This window comes from Lycium barbarum, chromosome 10 (genome assembly GCF_019175385.1).
Source record: "Lycium barbarum isolate Lr01 chromosome 10, ASM1917538v2, whole genome shotgun sequence".
Taxonomy (NCBI): domain Eukaryota; kingdom Viridiplantae; phylum Streptophyta; class Magnoliopsida; order Solanales; family Solanaceae; genus Lycium; species Lycium barbarum.
Genome location: NC_083346.1, coordinates 12,257,053 through 12,275,707, shown reverse-complemented (window position 1 = coordinate 12,275,707; position 18,655 = coordinate 12,257,053). Strand labels below are relative to the sequence as shown.

The 18,655-nt window shown below is 32.6% G+C and overlaps 2 protein-coding genes across 2 annotated transcripts; both read right to left on the bottom strand.

Moving 5' to 3' along the window:
- Positions 1 to 387: 387 nt before the first annotated feature.
- On the bottom strand, positions 388 to 5,350 carry LOC132614633 (uncharacterized). The gene is made up of 7 exons (XM_060329125.1): positions 5,164 to 5,350; positions 3,017 to 3,157; positions 2,875 to 2,930; positions 2,356 to 2,479; positions 2,168 to 2,274; positions 1,030 to 1,090; positions 388 to 951 (listed from the first exon to the last, which is right to left on the bottom strand). The coding sequence occupies exons 2-7, from the start codon at positions 3,096 to 3,098 to the stop codon at positions 872 to 874; spliced, it is 510 nt and encodes a 169-aa protein (XP_060185108.1). The 5' UTR covers positions 3,099 to 3,157; positions 5,164 to 5,350; the 3' UTR covers positions 388 to 871.
- A 9,918-nt stretch (positions 5,351 to 15,268) lies between these two features.
- Positions 15,269 to 17,072, bottom strand: LOC132615121 (uncharacterized). Its single transcript, XM_060329692.1, has 2 exons — positions 16,806 to 17,072; positions 15,269 to 15,860 (listed from the first exon to the last, which is right to left on the bottom strand). The coding sequence occupies exons 1-2, from the start codon at positions 16,888 to 16,890 to the stop codon at positions 15,553 to 15,555; spliced, it is 393 nt and encodes a 130-aa protein (XP_060185675.1). The 5' UTR covers positions 16,891 to 17,072; the 3' UTR covers positions 15,269 to 15,552.
- Positions 17,073 to 18,655: the final 1,583 nt, after the last annotated feature.

The following is an 18,655-nucleotide window of genomic DNA, read 5'->3' as shown; positions in this document are numbered from 1 at the left end:
ACACAGATACTCAATTTCGAATCAATACAAAGATAAATTTAATCCTTTTCTCTCCTTAAAAATAGCAAATGCTGATGAAGTTGACCACTTGACTTAACTTTAAAGATTCCTAGAAGAATTTCTGGTAAAATTCATGATTTAATCGTAGAGGTCTCTCTTCATACATATTTGATGTGACAAATCTATATTTATAACATCTATAGAGACAAGTTACCTCGTTATGTGCTAATTTTATAAATTTCTTCTATTGTTTCCCTTCAAATTTCACCTTATAGCTGTAGTGATAAAACTCAATACAAACTTTAAAAATTTGTCTCCGAGTGAAGTAAAAAAAATTCAACAAACAATAGCCAAAAAAATATTCAACAAACAATAGCCACCTAAAGATCATCCAAATAAATCCCTCTCAAATTCTTCATTTAGTGTTGATATCTAAATAACTCTTTTAGCCAAAATGTACATTCAAGTCCCAAGAGAATGTTGGAACATGCCCCCTATAAAATCAGATGCAAGTGCATTCTGCTACACGCAAGCAACAGCAGTCGCACCTAATGAAACATGAGGTAAAAGATAGGAAGTGAGTTCAATCCAGTATGAATCCTTCTAAATCCAACATTGTTGTGTCTATGCCAGTTTGCGTAAAGTGAAGAAACATTGAGGGCAACTTCACGTATTAAGTCTTCATGCACCAGTCTGATACTTGGCTCGGTAATGTTAAGTCTTCATGAGATAAATCTTAAATCAGAAAAGCTTGCGAAAACTGCATTGATAAAGGCAACTTATAACAGCATCTCCGTTGAATCCGAACCGTATAAGAATCCTCTTTAGTCAGTCAAAGACATTTGGAATAACACCACAGTTACACTAATAATCAAGAAGCCCTCTTAGGAGGTGCCATATTTTTAATAAGAGAAACGGTTGTACCAATTGCAAATAATTGTACCACAAATCCTGCAGAACAAAGGCAGGGTCAATACATCAGTTGTATACAGCATATGATGAGAACCGGCTTTGCACCATGAAGCTCACCTAGTAGGACAACGGCAATGGCAATCTTTAGAGTCTCCAAACTTGTAAAATCTTGGAAAGCCTACACAATAACATCATTAGATTGTTTTAAGTCAAGCCAAAAAGATATCAAGAAATCAAAGAAAGAAGCAAATACACAATAACATCATTAGATTATTTTCCAACCTCATGGACAAATGAGATAGAACTATCAAGTGGTCAGTTTGATGCTTAAAAGAGGCAACCATAAAGTGAAAGGGTACAGAGAGAAAGGTGAACATAGAGCAGGGGATCTTCGACAAAGGATACAAAGGGAATACCAGGTGTTGAGGGTGATAGTAAGAAGGGGCAAGAATAGAGTGATAAGGAAGAGGAAGAGACAAGTGAAACCTTTTCTACTCTTTCCTCTTGTTTTGGGCATAAATAGATAAAAGTTGAGCCATAACAAGCTACCTTCCTTCAAACAAGAATCTTCCACAACCAGGATATATGGCTGTTGGGATAGTTCGGTCTCTCTGTGCATTAGCGAGTTGGGTTATACTCTCTCTTTAACCTTTCTCAAAAAAGGGTTGTGGATGAAGGACTAGTGAAATCAACTTATCTATTTTGGACTGCAAATTGACGAGCAACTACCAGCAAAACCATACTAGTGCAATAAAATTATCCATGGTGTAAATGGAGAAAATAATTCTATCGATCAGAACATCTCTTACAAAGTTAAGAAATATAAGTGCTGCTTCTTAGATTCTACGGAGCCATTTGGGCAACATTTGAAGTTGGACAAAAAACCATTTGAAGTCGAGATTGGAAATGGTTGGTGGAACTTGAGAATTTGTGAGTCTAAGTTGAAGATTTGAAAAACTTCACTTCAAATACCCCTTGAAACTACAATTTAAAATCTTGAACTTGGAGATTTTTTTTCTCCCTAAGTTTTGCGCCAAAACTCAAGCACTAACTTTTTAAAAAATAATTCCAAGTGAAGTTAAACAATTAAACACAGCGCCACCTAAAGATCTTCCAAGTAAATCCAGGTTCTCTTAGCTCAATCATGCCAAAGAATTGAGAGGTCCCTATTCAGCATACTTAGATATAAAGCAACAAGGTCATAAATACATTTCTGTCAATTACATCCTTGGAATGAATAACCACATTACCATACCTCCAATGAGAGATTGTTGATGGCAAGACATGCCATTGACAGCAGGATTGCCAACGATGACCCAAAGACATAAAACTTCAGAAAGTTGGACCGACTTTTCTTTCGACCTAATTATAACAAAAGAGAATGTCCAATTAACGGGTGAACGATTAAGTTAATTAGGTCACGAATGAGATCCAGTAGCAAACCTAGTTCTCCTGCCACAACAGACACGAAGCCAATCACAAGGGAAAAAATGGAAACTCTATCGGGAGACTCCTTCTTTGATAATGAAATAAATACATTAGCTGCTATCATCAATTGAGTGACAACCTGAAGTGCACAATGCAAACTTACAGTCAGAAAGACCACATTAATATGTTTGCAAGCTGTTCCTAAATATGCCACTTATAACCCTGGAAACGAGATAACTACTTTAGTTAAGCCTCCATTTGTCTTTCTTTCCTTTAGTTTTAAATACCAATATCCCAGTAAGAAAGAAATGACATAGGTACCAACAGATAAAAAAAAAACCCAGTATCCTATTAGACTAAACTAAAATGTCAATTAGTTAACGGTGGCACAATTCAAGTTGAGATGTATACAGTTATTGATGGATTAATAGCATCTTGAAGAACAACTAACTTCACAACTTGTTTTAATCCTATACCAATTCTGATTAAACCAACGATCTTTATGTAATAATAGATCAAATTCAATCTACAAACCTGAGCAAAGATCAATTTGGCCAGACGAGACTTTGCTTTTGCAACTTTTGTGTATCCTACCAGGAAAAAAAAAAGTAAGATTACAGAAAAAGGGAGATAAAATGAAAGTGAGAGTTGGGAAATGTAAAAGGGTAGACAATACTGGAATCGACGACCATGCGGTAGGAGAAATCAGAGCCATCGGTTCCGGAGGGCCTCCCTCTAACGGCTGCCCTCTGATTCATATTCACCAGTTTCTTTTCTCTCAACGTCAGATTGACGACTTCATGAAGCCCCAAGGTCTCTGTTGAACAACACAAATTCTCAAGTTCCACCAACTTTTTTCCAATATCATCTATATATATATATTTATTTGTGAGTGCAATATTTATATCATCTATATTCTCAATATTTATCGTCTATATTCTCAAGTTACATATAGACGATATAAATATTGTACATATTTAAGATTAGTTCGATCCGATGAAAAATGTCAAAAATTGAGATGATAGAGTACATGTTAGTGTTAAGCATGGTGAACAACCTAGAAAAGATGTTAAATGACCTGCTGAAATACGTCTACTTACATCTACTTACAAAAAGTAGATAAATATGTAAAAATATAAATTCGGTCACTATATTTATTACTCCAAATTCAAGAACATAACCATTTTCAATCCCACTAAAATAAATGTAAAAGTTGTATGTTTCATTTAGATATGAATCTTAATTTCAGTTTGAATAAAGTCTTTAAAATATTACTTCTATTTCTTTGGTTACCAGTGAACTTTTTATTTGTTTACCTGCTTTTCTTGTGGATGTAATGTTTTCTATCCTCTGGTCTTCTTTTTCTCATGAAGTACTAATGAATTTTGTAAAAGGCATCAAGAAGATGCAACTTTAACAAGACAATATAAGTACAAAAAGACAATGTTAGCCCTTTCATGTTCTCCATTCTTTGGTTTTATGTAATTTGTATTTTGTGTGTTTGAAGTTCTACTTGAGTGGTTTTCTTTTTTGTTTGCATGTGGTTTCCCCCCTCAATTTCCAAGTTTCTTCGCTTATTGGGACATCTAGCAATATGATCTAACATAAATTTTGTCCCATATATCACAATCACCAAAGCGAACACCATCAACCATCACCAATCTAAAATGTTACCACGCTTTAGAAGTCAATTTCGTTTTTCTAGTTTTAGTCACTTCATTGGACCTTGTATAGGCCTTTGACTCTCACTATTAATGGAAGAAGTACTAGAAGATGAATACATCGGATTTGTTTGTCTTGATACTACATGCTTATCTTTTTTGATAAGGAAGTTTCAACATTGACCTGTCCACAGGTTCGCCTATGGAAACCGAGAGTACATACTTATCTATAAAAACATAGCCACATTATCAATTAAACAAAGAGGTATTGAAGAGAAAGCACGCATTAACAATGGCAACTTTGTTTGGGAAACAAAACGTCATATTACAGTAAAGTTCTGAGTCAACAAACTGCTTTCTTCAGTTTCTCTGCTCCTACTTGACAACATTATTTATCCAGACACAACTACTTCAACAAACTTTAAGTTAACAATATAGTAAGATGCCCCTGTCTTACCATTAAGAATCTTACTGATTTCTACTCAAAAATAAAAAAGGGCAGCCCGGTACACAAAACATCTCATGTTAGCAGGTCTGGAAAAGGGCCGCACCCAAGGGGTGTGATGTGGACGACCTAACCTAATGCAAGCATGACTCAAACCTGTGACCTATAGATCACACAGAGAGACAACTTTACCGTTGCTCCAAGCGTCAGTAATTCGAATTATACTCCCTCTGTCCCAAAAAAATTATCTTAGTTTGACTTGACACGAAATTTAAGAAATAAAGGAAGACTTTTGAAATGTATAGTCCAAAATGATATTTTTGTGGCTGTATAAATTATTTCTAAATATAAAAATGTGTCAATCTTTTTGGGACGGACGGAGTATTTCTTTGTTCAAAAGTTTTGTTTAATCACTCCATAGTATATATAAAAAGAAACTGGTGCAAATCCTGAGACCAACTGAACTAAGTAATTATTTCATGACATTACTGTTTGGATGACTTAATGCACAAAATGGGACCCAAACTCTTCAATAACGTAACTTTCATTGAATCTTGAAAAAGGAACAACCAAAGATAAGAACCCCAGATCAAGAAAACCTTAAAAACATATTTTTGTTCAAACAAAGGTAGATTTGAATCAAACAACCAAGAAAAATTTCAGTAAGACAATAAAAGAATAGAGAAAAAAGAATGAGGTGTAAAGTTAGAGTATTACCGAGAATTCAGAGAATGAGACTGTAAGAATCAATTGTTCAGAGGTTGCTTCAGCAAGGTGAAAACTTTGTTTTAGATAAGTGAAATGACAAAAGGGTCCCTTATGTTTGAGGAAGATAATGGTCCTTTATACTTCTGATCAAATTTGATCTTTTAAGTTTGTCAAAAATGAATCAATCCTCTATGATGTCATGTCAGTATATGATATATACCATAGAGGTATCATAGGGAATTGAATAGTGTTTTTTTGAAGAAACAATCATTCCTCTATGATACCCTGTCAGTATATGATATATATCATGTGAGCATCATAGAGGATTGAGTAGTGTTGGAATGAATATGTCATCTATGATACCCTATCAGTATATGATATATATCAGGTTGGTATCATAGATAACTGAATGTTTTTCTTGAAGGAATGAACCGACAATCCTATATGATACACTGTCATTATATGATATATATCATGTGGGTATCATAGTATACTTCAACGGTATACTTCAAATGCTATTGATTTGATATGCTATATGTTAGATTATTTTTTTAGATATAGGGTAAAAATAAAAAATAGAAAATAAAAAGGATAATATATCAGTGATTTTTTTTTTTTATTGTATAAAAAACAAAAATAAAAGAGCCAAAAGGTGCGTAGAATTAGATTATGAAAAAATATAAAGAAAAATAATAATTTGAAAAAAATTAAATTAGAAAAAAGAAGAAAGAAGTAAATGAAAATCACCAGAAATTAAAAAAGAAGAATAAATAAAAATAACAAAATAGGTGAATGAAATTAGATTATGGAAATAAATAAGAAAAAAGAAAAGAAAAAATGAAATTAAAAAAGGAGAAAAAAGTAAATGAAAATCACCAAAAATTTTAAAAGAAGAATAAATAAAAATAGCAAAAAAAAAGAAGAATGAAATTAGATTATGGAGATAAAAGAAAAAAAACAAATGACATAAAGAAATAAAAAAAGAAAGAAAATAGAAAAAAAAAATGAAAAGAAAGGAGTTAGAATTAAACATAAAATCAGATTATGGTGAAAAAGAAAATAAAAAATAGTATGATTTGGAAAAAAATTAAATGAACAAAAAGGAGAAAAAAAAAAGAGAAAAAAGAAAAGAAGAAAAGAAAGAAAAGAAGATAAGAATTAGGGAAATAAAAAGGAAAAAAACGAAAAAAGAGACACTTAAACTACAAAAACTACAATAGGTATAAAGAGTAAATAATTTGGGGATATAAATATAAGGGGTATGGAAGGATAATTATTTTATGTGTAATGGACATTGATGTTCTTTTCCCTTATTTATTTAACTCATTTTGAACCGCATATATTCAACTCAACCAATCCATCTAACACTCATAACCTTCTCTATCAAAGATTTGGAGGGAAAGAATATTACTTGTCTAACCTAACATAGAGTCGTACTTTGAACAATTAGCTACAATTTCAAAAGGTACATTACCTTTGACTGCTGAGCAAGAAGAGATAGAGACTACTGCATATCCAACCGCTAGAAGAAAAGAATCTTACATGCATTTTTTCATTTTCTTGATGAACTAGACATTATTAAGTATACGTCTTTAAGCTTCTCATTATTTCATACACAAATCTATGGCTGGAAACTCAGGCATCATTTGTTATCTTTATTCCTTTCCCCTATAATATTCATTCCAAGGATAACTACTTCTAATAAAGGTAAAAGGGAAGAGTTGTTGCTTTTAGCTAGCACGTCTACATATCTCTACTAATCTAAGTAGGAAAATACATGCACTTGACTATGAGTTAGGATTTAATTAAGAGTTGGTGATGGAGTGGTAAGTATTCCTTCATTCTTAACCACTAGTCTCGGGTTCAAGTCATGAGTATGAAGTCGCCTTTGTGCATTTGCTAGGAAGCGTTTTACCTCCCAATATAAGATTTTCCGGCACGAATCTAGATTTAGACGGTCCCGGTGCAGATGTTGGACACTGGATAGGGAAAAAAAAGACTATGAGTTAAGTTTTATACTTTAAAAGGGAAAGATTAGTTTATATAGGAGATAAGGGTCAAAAACACACCCCAACTATAATTTTTTTTTGAGTTTCATACCTAAACTATCAGAAGGTTGAGAAAACTACCTAAACTATCACTATTTAGTTTGCAAAACACACTTTAAATTATTCTTGAAAGGCATGTGATCTACACTTTTCATTTGGGATAAGGCATCATTACCCCCTCACCTAGTAGCGTTTTTGCTACGACACACCTTACCTAATTTTTGGTCCTATTACCCCCCTAAACTATTTAAAATCGTAATATTTTACCCCCTAAACGCTGATGCCCACTCTCATATGGGAGAGTGACATACACTCTCCTTGCCACATGTGCATTTATTTATTTTCTTTTAAAAAAAATCAGCTTACGTGTCAATTTTTAAGAATAAAAAAATAAAAACTGATTTTTCTTTTAAAATTTTTATTTTTAAAACCCGTTTTAAAAAAAAAAAAACTGAAAATGCGAATTAAAAAACTGATTTTTCTTTTAAAAAATTTATTTTTAAAACCCGTTTTTAAAAAAATAAATAACTGAAAACGCGAATTAAAAAACTGAATTTTCTTTAAAAAAATAAATTTGAAACCCTTTTTAAAAAAAAAATTGAAAATTTGATTTTTGTTAAAACCCATATGTTCTTTTTTTTAAAAAAACAAAACTGAAAACATGAATTTTTTTAAAAAAATATGGAAAAATGGATTTGTTAAAAATATGGAAAGCTTGATTATTTTTTTTAAAATGTCTTAAAAGATCTTGATTTTCATGATTTCATTTTCTTAGGACACTTTTATTTTTCAAATAAAATCTGGAAAAAGTGTTTTTCTTGTCAAAATTTGAAAAAAAAACTGATTTTTATAAAATTTTGAAAAAATTAATTATTTTTTTAAAATGTGGAAAACTAGATTTATATTCATATTTTAAGAAAATACAGATTTTTAAGAAAAAAATTTAGTTTTCCCGTTTTTTATGTTTCTCACTCTCTCAAGGAGAGTGAAACACACTCTCCTTGCCACGTCAACCTTAAGGGGGTAAAATATTACGGTTTTATATAGTTTAGGAGGGTGATGGGACCAAAAATTAGGTAAGGTGTATCGTAGCAAAAACGGTACTAGGTGAGGGGGTAATGATGCCTTATCCCCTTTCCATTTTATATAAAAATGTTGCCAAGTGTTGTCCACGTGGATAAATAATGTCACAATGGCACCTACATGGAAATTAAAAAAAAAACTATTTGTTTTAAAAAACAAACTGAAAAATAATAATTTTTGTAAAAAAAATTCAAAAATTATAGAAAATTAAAAAAATAGTTTAAAAATGGATTTTTTTTTTAAATAAGAAAAAATTTCACTTTTTTTTTAAATCAACTTTTCCATTTTTTAAATCATTTTTTGTTTTTTATTTTCTAAATTTTTTGATTTTAAAAAAAAAATATATATATACAGTTTTTTTTATAAAAAATATTATTTTTTAATTTCCATGTAGGTACCAAGACAACATTACTTATGCCACGTGGACAATTTTTATGAGAAAAATTCAGCTTCACTTGCCTTTTGGAGAGTGAGTTCACATATTTAGTTCAGGTGTGTTTTACAAACTAGATAGTGATAGTTTAGGTAGTTTTCTCAAATTTATGATAGTTTAGGTATAAAACTAAAAAAAAAAGTGATAGTTAAGGTGTGTTTTTGACCCTTATATCTTTATATAGATAATGCCTTAGAATCCAAAACAGGATAAAAGAAAGCTTGGAAAAGGTATAATCTGATGTGTATTTATTATAACCAATTTATGAAAGCAGTGGGCTATATATAGTTATATGGATTATATTCTAATGCCAGTACAGATGCTAATGCTATTGCTAGTGTGACAAAAAAAAAAAAAAAACAAACTAAAATAGATAAAGATTATCTTTGTCATGGTCGTATTCTGTCTGCCTTGTCCAGCAATCTTCGTGATATTTTTTGCACTACAAAGACTGCTCGTGAATTGTGGGATGCATTAGAAAAGAAATATGGAAAAATAGGATGAAGGTCTAGATAACTATCTTATTTCAAAATACATGGATTTTAAAATGACTGATTACAAGCCTGTAGTAGAACACGCACAATTTTTTCAACTTCTTATTCATGAATTAACTCAAAAGAAGATTGAAGAAGCTTAATCGGAATGAATAATAATTTTTCTTCTATGATCAATCGATATAAACATCAATAACTCCGAATGGATCAGCTTCTCCTCAACAAATAAGTGCTTGGGTCACTAAAATCCTGGATAATGGAGAGATAGTTGGAGAGGTAACAAAACCCTATACTTTTCATTACAAAACGGAAAAAAGATGGATTATTTTGTGAAAGAATTTTTGGTCCTATAAAAAGCGGAATTTGTGCTTGTGGAAATTATTCTGTGAAAAATTCCATGTTGGCGTTTTGATTGAGAAACTTCCTCCAAAATGGAAATCTTTTGGTTTGTCCCTAAAACACAAACGGGAGACTCTAACTATGGACAATTTAATTGTTGCTCTTTAAATTGAAGAAGGCGACGAACATGGCTCAAGAGTGTCTATACAAAGCCCCTCTCTTCTTCACTCAAAGAGGCGCGCTCTTCACCCGCTTAAAGGGAAGACTCTCCACCACCGGACCTAAATGCTCAATCTCCCGCAGGTGGGAAGCGTAGGTCCTTTGACTAAGCACCTTGCCCACTGGAAAGAACATCAAGCCCCTAATATCGTGCCTCTTCGCAAGAAAAGACTCAACCGACCACTCCCGGTTGTCCTGTTCAATCCGTTGTTCTTCTGTCTGAGGCAAAGGCGAATCCCTTTTACTGTATACGGTCGAGCAATCCAAATCGTAGTCAGTGGCCATTATTTGATTGAGTACGACGTGATCTGCTAGTCGCGTTAAACCATCCAAAGAAGTACCGTAAATGCGCTCAACAGCAATCATTGACTCGTTAAGTGAAGTTAAAAAGTAGCAGCCTATTACGTTTTTTCAGGCCCCTTTGATATCTTATTAGTCAAGCGCTAGCGCCCCTTTAGAGTCAGTCTTTTCTGTTATCAATGAAACCGAAAGAAAGAAAAAAACAACAAAGAGATAAAGACAAAATGTCCAATGAGTTTGAAAATAAAGTAAACATTGTTGAAGGGAAAACCTCAAGTTCGAAAAAGAGGAAATCTTCCAAGGATAATAATTTCTTGAAGAGAAAATTTGATATTAACAAGAAAAGAAATACATTTTGTTTTGTTTGTGGAAAATCGAGGCACATGGCAAGAGTTTGTCGACACCACAAAAGCCAGAAAACATCTAAGGTACCGACGTCACAAGTGAATGTCGTGACTAGTCAAATTGACGAAAGGTATGTTTCAACCATTCCTATGATCAATTAATATGTACATCTATAGATTGGTGGATTGACACTGGTGCAATATTCATGTATGTGCTGACCCATCTATCTTTTCAAAGTATCATATCATTGACGGGAAAATCGTAAACACTAGTAATGTTGCAGTTGCAAAAGTCAAAGGAGAAGGAAGGATAAATTTGATGTTGACTTCGGGAAAGACTTTGACGATTCATAAAAAGCAACACGTGCCAGATGTTAGGAAAAATCTTATTAGTGATTCTCTTCTTATTAAGGATGGTTATAAGTTACTATTCGAGTCTAATGAAGTTGTACTTGGTAGAAATGAGTCTTTTGTGGTAAGGGATATGTATTTGAGGGTCTATTTAAATTAAATGTTTCAAATGTTGTTTGTTCGTGATGATAGTAGTAATATAAAAAATAGTACTAATTTTTTGCTTTTCAATATTTCTCATGATTCCTATGATATATGGCATGGTCATTTAGGACATGTTAATAATACTTCAATTAAGGGAATGATGAATCTGAATCTTATTCCAAAATCTAATATAAATTTGCATGAAAAATGTGAAACTTGTGTGCAATCTAAATTACCTAGAAAACCTTTTAAATCTGTGACTAGAGAATCTAGTATATTAGGATTGGTGCATAATGGTGTTTGTGATATTCAAGTTTACTTTAGAAATGGCAAAAGATACTTTGTGATATTCATAGATGATTTTTTCAAGTATTGTTATGTATTTCAAATTCGAACAAAAAATGAAGTGTTGGCTATGTTTACTTCATATAAAAATGAGGTTGAAAATTAAAAGGAAAAGAAAATAAAGATCCTTTGATCAGATAGATTTATGCTGAATTTTCTAATTTCTGTAGTGAGAATGGAATCATTCCTCAGTGTCTCCTCCTTATACACCTCAATCAAATGGTGTTGCAAAGAGGAAAATAGAACTTTATTAGATATGATAAATTAGATGTTCTCATGTTCTGGAGTCCCTAATAATTTTTGGAATGAGGTGTTAGTGTCAGCATGACATATTCTAAATAGAGTTCCTCATAAAAATTTAGAGAACACTCCATATGAATTATGGAAAGAGAGGAAACCAATTTTGAGTTATTTAAGAATGTGAGGGTGCTTGGTAAAAGTGAAGATTTCAGAAATTAAAAGGAAGAAACTAGGACAAAAAACGGTTGATGGAGTTCTTGTGGGCTATTCTCAGGATAGTGTTACTTATAGGATTTTAGTAATAAAATCTGAAATCGCAAATATAAGTGTCAACACTATCATGGAGTCAAGAGTTGTTGTATTTTTTTGAGGATATTTTTCCTTTTAAAAGTACATTGAATAAACCAAATCCTTCTAATTGCACTCCAAATTTGGTAGAGCATGGTAAAGAAGATGAACACAACGTAGAAGGTCTTAGAAGAAGCAAACGAGCAAAAGTAGAGAAACATTTTGGACATGACTTTTATACATATCTAAGAAGAAGATCCTCGAAATTTTAAAGAAGCCACGTCATCTATAGATTCAGTATTTTGGAAAGATGCCATAAATTCTGAAATGAAGTCTTCACTTGATAATAAGACATGGATTCTGACTGAATTGTCAAAGGGGTGCAAACCTATATGCTATAAGTGGATATTTAAAAAGAAACTTAAGCCAGATAGGTTAATAGAAAAGTTTAAGGCAAGATTTGTTGCAAAAGCTTATTTCAAAAAGAAGGGTTTGATTATTTCGACACTTATTCTCCTATAGCAAAGATGACAACCATTCGAGTGTTGTTAGCTTTGGCATCCATATATAAATTGGAGATCCATAAAATGGATGTTAAAACTGCCTTTCTAAATGGTAATTTAGAAAAAGAGATATATATAAAGCAACTAGAGAGATTTGTTATACCTGGACAAGAAAATAAGATTTGTAAATTAATAAAATCTTTATATGGGTTGAAGCAAGCCCCCAAACAATGGCATGAGAAATTTGACCAAGTCATATTATCAAATGGGTTTACGATAAATGATTCAGAAAAGTGTGTTTATAGCTATGCCCGTGCACAAATCGATTCAATCCAAATTTCCAAACCGATTCGAAACAATTCGGATAATTCAATTTGGATAATACAATTCGATTTCAATTTACAAATGCAATTGTAAAATATTACGGTTTAACGGTTCAGATACAGTTGGCTTCAATTATCAACCGAACCGATCCGAACAAACCGAATTTATATGACACTAGTGACTAATATGACTAATTTGGGTATATATAATGTGGTGTTGGCAGATTTGTATGCTTGCACAAGTTGTCAAGCTCTTGTTTTGCTATTTATATGCTATTATGCTTGCAAGTTTATGATTTTTTTTTTGTTATAATGTTGCAAATTTAGGATCTCATTATTTTTTGTTATGTTTACTCTAAAACTGAAATGAAATAGTTATTTGTTTAAATTTCGAATAAACTGAACAAATCAATTTGTGTAACCGAACCGAAATAATAAAAAACGAATCGAATTGAACCTAGAATGGATCGAGTTTGGGTGAGAATTTTAGAAAGTCGAAATTCGAAATTTCAACTCGATGATGGCCAAAACCGAACCGAACCGATTCGTGCATAGGCAATTATAGCAAGACTTATGAACTGGGATGTGTTATATTATGTATGTATGTTGATGATATTCTCATCTTTGGCAGCAACTTGAATATTATTAAAGAAACCAAAGCTATTTTGTCAAATAATTTTGATATGAAAGATCTAGGAGAAACAGATGTTATAATGGAATTAGGATTCAACGAGATCCTATGGGTATTACAATTACTCAATCGCATTATGTAGAGAAAATATTGAAGAAATTCAATAAGTATGATTGTAAACCTGTGAGTACCCCTTATGACCCAAATGTGAGACTAAGGAAAATGTTGGTGAGCCTGTTTCTCAATTGTTGTATTCCCAAATTATTGGCACACTTATGTATCTCACAAATGCTACGTACTAATCCTGACATAGCACAAGCTGTGGGAAGGCTAAGTAGATACACAAGTAATCCTAATGAAAATCATCGGATGGCATTAGAGAAGATATTAAAATACTTAAGAGGTACCATATCACTTGGTATACATTATCCAGGATATCCTGCTGTGCTTGAAGGCTATAGTGATGCAAAACTGAATTTCTGATTTAGATGAAACAAAAACTACCACTAGATATGTGTTTACATTAGGTGGGGGTGTAGTTGCATGGAAATCCTCCAAGCAAACATGCATTTCTCGATCCACTATGGAATCTGAGATGATAGCCTTAGATGCAATCGCAGAACATGCAAAATGGCAAAAAAAAAAATTACTAATGGATATTCCAATTATTGAGAAGCCAATTCTTGCAATTTGTATTCACTGTGATAATCAAGTGGCTATTGCAAAATGCAAGCAAAAGAACTCAAATGAGCAAAAAGGACATCTCCGCTTGAGGCAAAAAAACAATTATGAGTTCGATTAAAAATGGAGTAATCACATTGGATTACATTCCTTCTTCGAGAAACACCGCGGATCCGCTGACGAAAGGACTTGCTAAAATACAAGTCATAGTGTTCTCAAGAGAGATGGGACTGAGCCCCAAAATCTGTAATTACTAATAGTGGCAACCCAACTTTACTGATTGGAGATCCCATGACGAAGGTTCAATGTGGTAACAACAAGCTATTAAGTAATTGGAGAAGTGCCATAATTTTTCTTACTTTCTTAGTCCCATCGAGATTTTCATGGTACTTAATGTAACGGCTAGGAAGAGCACATGTTTTGAATGAATTCATAGCATAATATGCAGGATCTGCTTCCGTTACACATATCCTTGAAGAATTCACCTATTTGAGTGTGATTGTGAGGCCGCAACCTATGAGATTGGGCTTTTCTCTAGAGCACTCAAGAATCAAGATACTGCGCAAGGCCGTTAAAGCGAACTCAATAAAAATCTCATATAATGTGTATGATGAAATGAAGCGGACTAAAAGGTTCTAGTTCAAGACTCAAGGTCACTATGTTCCTTCCGATCATATTTTCTCATACTAAGTGAGGTTCAAGTCCACAATACACCTTCACTGATTGCATTATAAAAGGCTTCTTTGTTATCCTAGAATTCTTGAATCATGTGGGAGATTGTTAGTTAATTTTAGGTGATTCAAAATTCCTAGTGTGAATAGGTGTCTTCTATTCTCAGGGGTTGCAACTTTTCTTTGAAAAGGCGTGTTAGGTTTTTCTACACCTTATATATAGTAGGTTTCCTGTAGATTTTCAGCACTTAGAAAATATTCCAGCATTACAAATATTCTAGCAGTACAAAATTCCTGCAACATAAAATTCTACATTCTGCCTCTTCTTTTTCTACAGAAAGCACTTGAGAGATTAAGAGTTCTTCGGAACTTTTATTTGAGTACACATTAAAAGTTCCTGAGTGTTTCGTTGTATCTTGGGAGTAGAACGTCATTCGGATATTGCACCCGGATAGAGGCGAATTTCTACTCTGAAGAGAGCGTCAACCATAGCGTGCCTCGAATCGGTTTTTCACTTCCAATAGTTATATCTTCCGTTATTGTTAATTGTTAATAGTTGTATCTTGTGTGTCATTGTTTGTTCTTCTTTTAGTATTTTCATCTTTTTTGTAGAGTACATTTTTTCCAACACTGAACTAGTATAAAGCTTATCAAATCAACATCTTATACAGGGGAAGTTTAGGAGAAAAAGAGGAAAAGTAAAAGACATAAAAAGCACATCCTAACAATTCATCTCCGCGGCCTAATCAAAGTCTAGGCAAAAACAGAGTACACAACAATCACTAGACAGGTCAACATGGTTTTCAACCTTTTTCATGTACAACAAAAACACAATTATAACCTAAGTAGATCAAGACAAGGGTCAAAGCTCGATGCCAAACATGCCAACGGCTCAGAATGAGACGAGTCAGAGATCCAGAACGACCTCATTGTAATGTGTTATGCGATTTGCTCGTGGTCTTTAAATACAAAGGCAAGCGAAGAACATTGTAGCGAATAAGACTAGATGTTGATTGTGGCTTTTGTGGCTGCTTGCAGCACCGCGATGACGATTGTGGTGAGCATTTGCAGCATAAACTGGTATGAAATTTGATCCTTGATTCGAAGGAGATCGAGATCCATCGCCATTTACTTCCCCTCCATTTCCTCTGCCACCACCAACATGAGCCTCTCCAACATGGCCATATTTGTTGTTAACAGCTATGGTTGTCTCTCCATCAACATTATGATTATTATTAAGTTGTTCAGCTACTATTACTTCTTCGTTATCTGCAATAGAAGAAGGTTTATGTGAATTAAAGATTGTACAATATATATCAATTATTATAACAATATTAACAGAGGTTGACTCAGAATTTAAACTTGACAGGATTCAACCTTTAATGTTCTCACCACTAAACCCAATGCATTTATACTATTATGGGGTTCAAAATTTAGTATTTGTTTGAAATTTCACTGAAATCCTCAAATGTCATCATATTGAGAAAAAGATATTCGACTTCAAATAAACTAAGGCACCTTAAAATAAGGAACACAAAGAAAGAGCCCCCATCCCCCACCCCTCAAGAAAAGTGACAATTGGTTAAAGATATGGCTTTTATATACAACAAATATACGGAATACACTAATAATAACAATTATGCCTCAATTCCAAGTAAGTCGGGATCGGCTATATGAATCATCAATGACTATGTCACTTTGTTAAAGCTCATCTCAAGCCATTATTAAGCAAAATAAATTAAAAATAAGTACTAAAAGTTCAGTATATACAATACACGGAAGATAAGGAGCAAGAAATTTTCATCATATTAGTATACTCCAACACCTGTGGGCAATCTATTGTTTATATTTATTTAATAGTAGTATTTTTTTTCCATCATATATACAGGATTTAAGTCATTTACGAGTTCATTTAGTTACTGAGTTCAAATAAATCCATTGCTTGTTGACTAAATCTGCCCCTACTTTCCTCCTCTATGATTCAGATGAAAAAAGGAAAAGAAATATAGAACTTTAAAATAGGGTAAAATACAAAGTTTTCCTTCCAATTTAAGTAACTGGATCAAATTATGAAAAGTAGCACTTCAACAGTTTGACTTAAACTGAAAGAGGAGAAAGTACAATTCTACAAAATTTGCATAAGCTCAAGAACACGAAGGCAAAAAAAAATAAAAAATACTAGATATAAAGGAGTATAAAGGGGAAAAAGATTACCAGAGGGCAAAATCCTGGCTTGATAAAAACCGCATGAAAAGTAGAAGGCCAAGAAGAAGAGAAGTATCATTTTATTGGTTCCCATTTTTGCTGTCTAAATTCAAGAACTCCCATGCAGAGAACTTTGATCTTATTTCTTTTGTATTCTAAATATTTCCCACTGTTTTATAGCCTTTGTTTGTTCTTCCTGAATCGATCTGCTCACTCTAAACAAAAAACCTTTATTAAAGTTAGAAAAGACAATAATTTATTGCCTGTGTTAAGTGATCTTATCAGTTATAGTAAAAAGAGTTGATAAGTGGGGACTGAATATATGTGATACGAATCTTAGGACACGGTTTCTTGTCTGAAATTATTGATTTGCCTAAACCTACGGGCGTATGCAAGCAGTATTGATTTATTATGACAATTTAACTAGCAATTAATTTAGGTTTAGAAATGTATTGGTTTTGATGCATAACTTCTTTTATAAAATATCAGCGTGTTGTGTATATCAACAATAGTATCAGTAATTGCGCTGACAAGGTAGCGGTTATATTATTTTTATTTTTATAAAAATATTATTTAGATACACATATATAAAGAATTATTTTTGAAGCGCTGTTGGATGACACGTATTGGTATTAACCTACACCCCACTTTTTTTTTTATTTGTTGGAGTGACCTTTGATAAGAAAGATTTGGTGAGTATTGGATGTTACCCTTCCAGAATATAATTGAGAATGATAGCTCACCAGTGAGCTAACGAAAAGTTTTATGGCGGGTGAGACACAAATATGATTTGGCATGTGAGGAAATTTTTTTATTAAAAAATAATAGTGTGTGAGTCCCATTTCTATTAACCCTTTCATCCTTACTTCTTGGTGCTATTTTTTTCTTTTTTTTTCCAGTGGTCATGAAACATTATTGGTGCTATTTGTGGGCCGCTTCTCTACTTTTACAAATCACAAATGAAATTAAATGAAAAGAAAACACTGCATAATACGTACAATAGAAATCAAATGAAAAGAAAACACGGCATAATACGTATAATAGAAATGGTGGGAGCTTTTCACCATTTTCCATCCTTTTATTTGGGATCTTTTCAAATCACATCTAAATCAAATAAAGTAAATTTCACCCAAAAAAAATACATCATTGCTAATCAGTGCACTCTCAAAGAGACACCCAAAAGTCAAGTAAAGTTACAAGAAACTCTCTTCTAAATGTATAAATCTATAAACTTATTTCTTCTTTTTGTTTTTCTCTTCAAATAAATTGTATTTGTATAATCACATTCTGTTGTCAAATTTTCAAATAAGAAAATGAAGAGCTAAACCTTATTTTGGTACATATATACCACCAGGATAAAATGGAAGTGGCAGGAGAAGATCCAAGTAATTGAGCTAGATTTAGACAGAAAAAATCAAGATCTGGAACTAATTTTTTATTCTCTTTTAGCAGCAGATGTCAACTTTTTCTTTTAGTATCAGCAAGGATGACAACCAAAATTGAACACCAATCTTCAAAGAAAGTGCATGTTTAATTTACCATGGCTAGACGTGTAGTTTTAATTTTTGAAAAAATTAGTTGGAACAAAATTTCCATTATTTAGTTGAGAAGGAAGAAGATGGAACATTGAGCTGAAGAAGAAAAGTCATTTCCTTTTCTTTGGAATGAAGAGTCCGGAATCAAAATGTCCCCAAAAAAATCACTTTGAACCAAAATACCCCAATAAAAAAAAAGTTACAAAACTATCTTTAGCGCAGTAATTTACTGCGCAAAAGCAGTTCACGGAGACGGAGCCGTTAACTGCTTTAGCGCAGTATTTTGTTGCATTATAGAAGCTGTTAAAAAAAAAATTATAACGC